The 8,871-nt window shown below is 43.7% G+C and overlaps 1 protein-coding gene across 1 annotated transcript; it reads right to left on the reverse strand.

Moving 5' to 3' along the window:
• Positions 1–329: 329 nt before the first annotated feature.
• On the reverse strand, positions 330–7,005 carry DPPA4 (developmental pluripotency associated 4). The gene is made up of 7 exons (XM_060009875.1): positions 6,982–7,005; positions 5,068–5,227; positions 3,999–4,162; positions 3,861–3,911; positions 3,218–3,515; positions 1,549–1,744; positions 330–427 (listed from the first exon to the last, which is right to left on the reverse strand). Exons 1-7 carry the CDS (start codon positions 7,003–7,005, stop codon positions 397–399), a joined length of 924 nt encoding a protein of 307 aa, XP_059865858.1. The 3' UTR covers positions 330–396.
• Positions 7,006–8,871: the final 1,866 nt, after the last annotated feature.

Raw genomic sequence — 8,871 nt, forward strand, 5'->3', positions numbered from 1 at the left:
CATAACCAAATTTGAACTTTTGCCTATAAGCCCCATTTTTCCCAATGTAGAAATTCACTTGAGGCACTTTCAAGTAAATTAATTCCATTCATCGAGTTAGCATTTTTAAAATGTCCCCATCTCCTTTCTCGTCTGCTCCCTTAGGGCTGGGAGTCTTTGGAGAGATAGCCACTTCCACTTTTGGCAGTTCACAGGCTTTTCTTCATGCAACCCTGTAAGCAGGAAGCATGGAGAGTGCAGAGTGGCCCAGAGTTCAGCTGTCAAATAGCACCGTGGAGTTGATTTGTAGTCACTTCTCTATCATTAATTATAATCATAGCCATGGAGTTGATTTGTAGTCACTTCTCTATCATTAATTATAATCATAGCTGTACCCTTTTTACTGGTATTGTGATCTCACTGCAGGCTTTTCATTAATACTTTATTCCTAAAAAGCAAATGAAATGTTTTAGAATCAAGACGAAATATCAAATTGCATTCTTGAAAATAACCAAGAAACCCACTCCTGGAATGCCAACAAAATTGCCCTTGGGACTTCCCTGGTGGTCCAGTGGTTAGGACTCAGTTCTTTCACTACCATAGCCCCAGGTTCAATCCCTGGTCAGGGAACTAAGATCCCGCAGCTTGAGCTCCCCCCACCCCGCCCCACTTGAGGCTTCTATCCTCTGCCAGCTGCCCTAGATCCCTGGTGTTCAGTCATCATGACGCCAAAAGTGGGTCCCCAACAGGCCAACAGAGAGCACGGGACGAAGCCCAGGATGATTCCTGGACAATTACAGGGTGAGGAAATGGATCCCTGGGAGCCAAGTCTGGGCTGCTCCAAGCCCCTCTATTCAGAGGGATGGGCTTCTCTCCATCCTCCTCCTCTGCAGGCCCCTCTTCCAAGCTAAGCCCGGGAACACACGTGGCCCAATTTAACAGAAAACACATGGCAATCCCCTCCAAGCATCCTACTGCTCCCCTTCTCCATTCGTATCTTTCAGAAAATACCTCCAGTTGTAGCCTCTATTTCTCTCCTCCCCTTATTCAACCACCCCCAAATTATCTATATTCTTTATTTACTCTTCTCCTTATCAATGTTCAAGTAATTACCAAAAAACTATCTAGAAGCCAGGTTTTTCTTACTTCCTCCTTTCCATCTAGAAAATTCTTCCCTTAAATTAAGAAACCTCTTCTTTGATACCAGTCATCACATGGTGATACAGTCGTTTACGTACCAGTCATCCCCCTTAGACTGTAGGCCACCTAAAAGAAGGGTTTTTTTGCTAGTCATTATTTCTGTGTAGTGCGTATACTGGGAACATAATAATTATACAATTGGTTACTGCTCCAAAATTATGGGTCTCCAGGTAGAAGCATTATGCCTTGACATAAAAATGCCCTTTCTCCTAGGAAGACACTTACTCAAGTAAAACGTTTTGTGAAAATCTTTATTGACAACTTGTGCTTGAAATACAGGGCTAATTAAGATGAATATGTATCTCCTTTTTCCCCCAACTAAAACCCAGATGCCCACTTTTAGTGTGTAGAAGGGTACCATGTGTTTACCTGTGCACACACTCAGGGCACAGCATGTTGTCCTCCAGGTGTGGGGGAGGATGATTGCCCGCAGGAGGCAAGAAGAGCGCAGACACCCTCCTTCGTTTTTCAGGCACCCAAGCCTGTCCGGCATGAAATTGTAAATGAACCCAGCCCTCTGTGTTAGCAGGGAGACCTCTCCCGTGAACCACACACCACCAGACCCCTGGGGAAGGAAAGAGAGGTTCAGTACGAGCATAGCAAGACCAAAGTCTAAACTTCGAGTTTGCATCATGGCCTTTGATGCTACTGTCTTCCTCAAGTGCCAGCTCCCAGATATGAACCCTGAAACCTAACTTACTCTACCCTGTTCCCCTTTAGAAAATAATGCAAAAACAGTTCCTGTTAAATATTTTAAAAGAAACAAAAAATACATCTGGATGTGTAGAGGCAAGTGGGTAGATGACAGTGTGGCTGGGAGGGTGGCAAAGCTTTTCCTCTGCCCATCTTAGGTTTTCACCTGGGACTCTAACAAAAAGACTAACAAGGGAAAAACAGTTGATGAATTCATGCAGCGCACATAGTGCAGGAAAAATGCAAACACTAGCTCAAAATGGCAGCTTAGAATTCCATCTTATGTAACATCTTTGACAAAGAACAATACATTTGCAAAGAAATGACAGGACAAAGGGAAGCAGGCTCCCAAGGGTGGCAAACGGTGGGAAGGTAAATATATGGGAGGAAACTAATGGATGAGGTTTCTTTGCTGGTTGCTCTGGTGCCCACTCTCAGTGGATAAGTCTGTCTCCAGCAAAAGGAGAATAGATAATCCTGCCTTAGGGCAAAAAAGGAGAGCTTTTTTGGGGTTGCTGCTTTTTGATTGCCTTCAGCTCAAGATATTTATGGCAAAGAGGCATATTTTGGGGTGACGTTCTGGTTTCCTGCAATAGAAAGGCTAAACCAGAGTGGTCTGGGAAGGCCCTCATAAAACAAGTTCAGAGGTCTCAACTCTTTTTTTTTTTTAGCAATATCAATGGTTTAATGGATGGGGGATCTTACATGTCTGAAGAAAGATCCTGGAGCAACACCCCACTATGTGCAACAGACAGTGGACAGGGCCTGCCCCCAGGCTTTGCTCCCAAGGGGAGGGGGAGGTTACCAGTTATAGGGGGACAGGGGTCTCAACAGACATTGTAATGTGCTAACCAGTTCATGGCCTTAATTTTATCTCCTGTAACTCTCACGATAACATCATGAGGTAGGTATTATTATTAACCTACATCACCACGAATAAACTGAGAACTAGATTAAATAACAGTTAATGCCACTTACTTGACAGATGCTAGAAGATCCAAGGCTTTAGCTCAGGCAGTTGATTTTAGAGACTGCTTTTACTTTTAGTTCTTTAAAGGAGGCGAAAAGAAATGAAGCCAGATTTCTATCCCCTTCTGATGACCTCATTAATTTAGATCACTGGTTCTCAAAATGTGGTAGCCAGATTAGCCGTGCCTGGGAGATTGTTAGAAATGTAAATTCCTAGGGCCTACCCAGACCTGAACCAGGAAAATGTGTGGGTGGGGCCCAGGAATCACCAGGTCTTCAGATGATTTTGATAACACCCTGAAGTTAATCAGCGGTTAATATCAATTAAACTTATTTTCCCACCTGAACCAGAAGCAGTTCTTACTAGTGAGCTTACCACAGGTCTCCTGTGATTGCACCGACTCCATCTTCATGGCCCTGGCCGTCATTCTGCTCCAAGAGGCAAACACAGTTCCTGGGTCAGAGGCAGAAGTCGATACAACTTCCTGAAGAGTAGGATCTCCTTCAAGGGCAGGAACTTCTTCAAGGGCAGGAGCTCCCTCCTCAGGAGGAGCAGCCACTTCAGAAGACATCTTTTCATCAGAACATTCCAGAGGTAGTTCCCCCTCGTCCATCTTTGATTTTCTTCTCGCTAGTGATAGGATCCTGGCCTCCTCGGCTGTGGCAGGAATGTTCTACATAGAGGGTTTAAAAGATTAAAGACAATTCTTCTACTCACCTTTTTTTTTTTTTTTTTTTTTGCGGTACGCGGGCCTCTCACCGTTGTGGCCTCTCCTGTTGCGGAGCACAGGCTCCGGACGCGCAGGCTCAGCGGCCATGGCTCACGGGCCCAGACGCTCCGCGGCATGTGGGATCTTCCCGGACCGGGGCACAAACCCGTGTCCCCTGCATCGGCAGGCGGACTCTCAACCACTGCGCCACCAGGGAAGTCCTCTACTCACCTTTTAACGCTAAAATAGGTGATTAGGATGAGAATAACTAAACCTTCGACTTGGCCAAATTCCCTACAAATTACTCACTTTTTGATGAGGGTAGGCATGTTCACAGAGTCGTTTATATCCGTCTAGTTTCTAAGACAAGAGAAAAATGAGTTAATAATCAAACTGAGGCTCGTAGTCTTCCTCCCAAGAGCATCAACTCCTACCCTGGACACTCACCGGGCCTTTGGTGCTTAGTTTTAACTGCTGGCACCAAGCGCGCACAACATCCCTATGAATCAGATTGACAGGCGGCAGTATAGAAGGTAAAGGAGGAATTGGCATCGTCTTCTTCTGAGGTTTCACACTGTCACAACATTGTGGCATTTTTCGTGGACAACAAGCTGAAGGAGAATGAGATAAAATTAGCAATAATTAACTTTTGTGTAGCCTTTTAAAATGTCAAAAGTACAATCACTTTTAGTCCTTATAGTCTAATCCCCACTGTAAAATTAAATGACTTGCCAAAGACCACGTAACCTTCAAGGGATAGAACCTCAAAACTAAAACTGACAATATTTCTGAATCCCTCAGTATTTGTACTTCCTAAAACTCCCCACTACTCATGCACACTTGCTCTTTTGTGAGGGCTCTAAACCACAGACCCTGAGGAGGTTGACCTAGAGATTGCACTTCCGATGCAGGGAATGATAGAAGTTTTAGACCTGAGGTCATAACTACTAGGCCATGCCTTGCCCTCTCACCGCAAAAAACAAAATAAGCCACCCAGAAATGCTACACAATGACTAATACCCATAATTCTGGCAGCCCACCCCACTAGGGCAGCACTCTGGTCTCCTGCTGCACCTCACACGCTCTCACCATTCAGGAAAGACTGACGTTAATAGTCACTAGGTTTGACTGAGCGCCCATTCAGTCAGATGAAGTGTAGGCTGTTTACCTAATTATTCTGTGTAAATTACAACTGACCCTCCACCCTGACCTCAATCCAACTCAGCAGGGTAGCTACTTTCCTCATATTTTTAAGACAGGAAGTAGAGTTTCAAGGATGGGATTTTGAATTTATAGGTCTCTGTCCCCAGATCATTGCACATGAAGATCCTTAACTCCCAGAATCTAGAGTAGGCAAAATAATGATCACGACCAGGAGGTGAGATTTAAACTAGGCTTCGAAGGAAGTGTAGGATTTGCAGAATACAGGACTGAAATTTCTTCCCTACTTTTTCAGAAAAATCCCTGTCTTCTCGGACCCAGGGAAATAGGATTTGAGGAACTATAGATCTCTTACCTCTGTTATTTTTTATAGATCTTTTACTTTTGGTCCTCTTTGCCGAGTTTTCTAGTATATCTGGTTTACCAGAAGCCCCCTGTCCCTCTTCGGCATCTACTGATGTACGTTTGAATTTGCAGCTCATATATTCTTCCTCTGTCTTCTTTGTGGAGTTGCACTGGGGATAGAGGAACCAGAAAGTCACTCCTCTGGGCGTCCAACCCACCATATACACTACCTGACTTATGACACCTCACATCCAAGGTACCAAGATAATCATTGAACTTCACTGGCAACATGAGTTCTCTTCTGGGTATCATCTTAATACTCAGGTTTACTTATAAGAAAGGGAAGCAGTGATAGAGAAGTGGAAGGCCAATCTGAAAGTATGAGAAAAGGGGAATTCCCTGGTTGTCCAGTGGTTAGGACTCAGCACTTTCACTGCAAGGGCCAGGGTTCAGTCCCTGGTTGGGGAATTAAGATCCCACAAGCCTCGGCGGCAAGGTCCAAAAATGTACGAGAAAAGACAAAAAAAAAAAAAAAATATATATATATATAAACAAAATTCATAGAAGAAACTAGCCTCTGCTTTGGAGAAAGCCCTTACATCACCCACAATATCCATTATCCCTCACCTGGAAGGTTTTTTTTCCCCTCTTTCCCCATCCCCCCCTCCCTCCCATTTACCTCTTCCAGATAAACCTTTCCCATACTATTGCCCCAAGGTACTGCCACAAAACTACTTTCCTTTCCAACCTAGTTACTTTGCCTGAAAGGATATCACTCAGCTCCACACACACAACCTTCCCTTATATTCATGTTCTTAAACCCTTAATCCGCTTTCAGAATCTCACTTCAAGTGTTAGTTCAGCTGGTAACCTTTTCTCCACTTTATAGACCAGTACAAATCTACTGCACCATTGCCACATTCCTACCACTTGTCAGTTGCAGTTTTACATTTGCTTGTGTGATTTGATCCATGACTGTTACTCCATTTGATTATAAACTCCCCAAGGGTAGAATTCCTTTCCCTCTGGTTGTAGGCACTCAATAAATATTGGTTAATTCAAAAGAAACAAGAGAACAGTGAGAATAAAGCTGTTTGATACAAAGAAACAACATTTTTTGAGGCTATAGTTTCCATCAGGCATTGTTCCGCACCACAGACTCCTTATTTTCCTTCTTTTAATCCCCACATCAATCCAGCAACAATCTATTATTTTGTTTTTCAGATGCAGAAGCTGAGGCTCAGAGGTTACATAACTAAGGGCACACAGGTAGACACTTGCGATAGAAATTAAACCCCAAGTCAATACTAAATCCCAGATTTGCTTCCAAATCTAATTCCTATCACCTCCAAGAAGGGAGTACGAATTACATTTTTACATCTCTATAGCAGGTTTACATTCATATTCAAATCTCACATTGGCATAACACTTACACAAAGTGCACTTTGTACCTCACTCACTTTGGGGCCTCCCAAAAGTCTTAGTTAAAATTGGGAGGGCAAAAAATGACCTAGCTCTAGGAAAGAGACCCGGAGAGCGGTCACGCTGCACCGGCAGAGGGATTCAATTTTTCTCAACAAAGCCCCACAGCCTGTCTGACTTTAGTTGCTGTCCTCAGTGTTCCTCAATACGTCTGGTTTCCCATTGTTCCTTGGCCCTAACAACCCTAAGAAAAGATGAATCCAGACGCAGCAATTTTGGTCTCGAACCTGTGTCTGTAGAAGCAAAATTAAAGGATCTGGTTCAGTATACCGGGGAGCAATTATATCCAGGAACTTGATTTTTTTTTTCAACAAGTGAAGGGAAGGAAATTCTAAGGGACCTTCTTTTCTCCTCAAAAGAGGGAGTAAGTGTGCCCAAGAGAAAGAGAAACACGAAGATTGACAAAGACAGACAAAAGCAAACCCGTGCAGATTGTACTTACCTCCTTGTTCTTTGCACTCTCCATGATCAGAAATCTCAAGCTTGATGATACTCTCCTTACTTCTGAAATGGCCCCTGGCCCAAGGTTGCTCTTTTAAAGGCTCCTCCTTCTTCCGGCGCCGGTAAGCACTTTTCCTTTTCTCCTCCCCTCTGTTCCTTCCCCCACAACCCGTGAAAGCTAAGCTTGCACACTTTCTTATTCATGAGTGACTATTGTATGAATGAATACATAATAACATTCCGGGCCCTTTCCTGTGAGTTTTTTTTAACGTTATTACGCAGGGTGTGGTTCCGGAGACATTGGGAAGTTGAAAATTCCTTCAGAAAAATTCCAAGGGAAAAAGAAAAGTTGCTAGAGACTTCTGAAGGGGATGTGTGACAGGATTTAATGATAAAACTTGTGGAAACAACAGAATTCTGGGCCAAACCAGTGGCTTGAAGAAAGCAAAACTGTTTTCTTGTACCATATACGTTTCATTTCTTAAGCAAGTTACTCAACTTATTAAAACTTCAGTTTTCCATCAGTACTAATAATAACTAGAACCTTCCCATCTGCCAACAACTAACAATAATAGTTTTAAAAGTCCATTGAGGGGGCTTCCCTGGCGGCACAGTGGTTGAGTACCTGCCTGCTAATGCAGGGGACATGGGTTCGAGCCCTGGTGAGGATCCCACATGCCACGGAGCAACTAGGCCCATGAGCTACAACTACTGAGCCTGTGTGTCTGGAGCCTGTGCTCAACAACAAGAGAGGCCGCGATAGTGAGAGGCCCACGCACCGTGATGAAGAGTGGCCCCCACTTGCCACAACTAGAGAAAGCCCTCGCACAGAAATGAAAACCCAACACAGCCAAAATTAATTAATTAATTAATTAATAAACTCCTACCCCCAATATCTTAAAAAAAAAAAAAGTCCATTGAGGGACTTCCCTGGTGGCCCAGTGGTTGAGAATCTACCTGCCAATGTAGCGGACACGGGTTTGAGCCCTAGTTTGGGAAGACGCCACATGCTGTGGAACAACTAAGTCTGTGCACCACAACTACTGAGACCGTGCACCACAACTACTGAAGCCTGCGTGCCTAGAGCCCTAGCTCCACAAGCGAAGCCACCACAATGAGAAGCCTGCGCACCGCAACGAAGCCTAGCTCCTTCTCACTGCAACTAGAGAAAGCCCATGCACAGCAATGAAGACCCAACGCAGCCAAAATTAAAATAAAAATTTTTTTTAAAGTCCATTGAGTATTTGTTTTGTACTAATTCTGGTTTTAAAGGTTCACAGCTATTATTATTATTATTATCATTATTAAATTTTTTTCTTGGCCATGCCACACGGCTTGCGAGATCTTAGTTCCCCAACCAGGGATCAAACCCATGCCCCCTGCAGTGGCAGCATGGAGTCTTAACCACTGGACCACCAGGGAAGTCCCACACAGCCATTATTTTATTGTTCTCCATTTCATAGATGACAAAAGTGTGTATAAGATTGTGTTGGTAACTTGCTTGGCACAGTAAGTGAAAGAACCAGAAATCAAGTTTAGGTTTGGTTGATTCAGGTATTTCATTGAATCATCTTCCTTTTCGCAGTGTAATTGAAGGTAACATTACAGAGTTCTAAATTAAGAGACACCTAATCCTGGGCAAGATATAATCCGTGATTTGTACGTTAATAGATGGGAGTGTGTGTTGAGATTATAATTTAGAAATTCTTAGGCCAACCGCTATTTGGAGAAACACAATTCTAAAAGAATTGCACCTGGAATTCCCCAGTGGTCCAGTGATTAAGACGCAGGCTTTCACTGCCGTGTTCCCTGGTTCGATACCCGGTCAGGGAAATAATGATCTCACAAGCTGCACGGCATGGCCAAAAAATAAAAACAAAGACAAAAAAAA

This window comes from Delphinus delphis, chromosome 4 (assembly GCF_949987515.2).
Source record: "Delphinus delphis chromosome 4, mDelDel1.2, whole genome shotgun sequence".
Classification (NCBI taxonomy): domain Eukaryota; kingdom Metazoa; phylum Chordata; class Mammalia; order Artiodactyla; family Delphinidae; genus Delphinus; species Delphinus delphis.

Bases quoted from the DNA above. Each gene is read 5' to 3' on its own strand.
- DPPA4 (XM_060009875.1), bottom strand. From the start codon at position 7,005: ATGGAGAGTGCAAAGAACAAGGAG. The intron at 5,228-6,981 runs GTAAGTACAATC...CTCTATCCCCAG, and splicing joins AGAGTGCAAAGAACAAGGAG to TGCAACTCCACAAAGAAGAC. The intron at 1,745-3,217 runs GTAAGCTCACTA...TTCCTTCCCCAG, and splicing joins GCAATCACAGGAGACCTGTG to GGGTCTGGTGGTGTGTGGTT.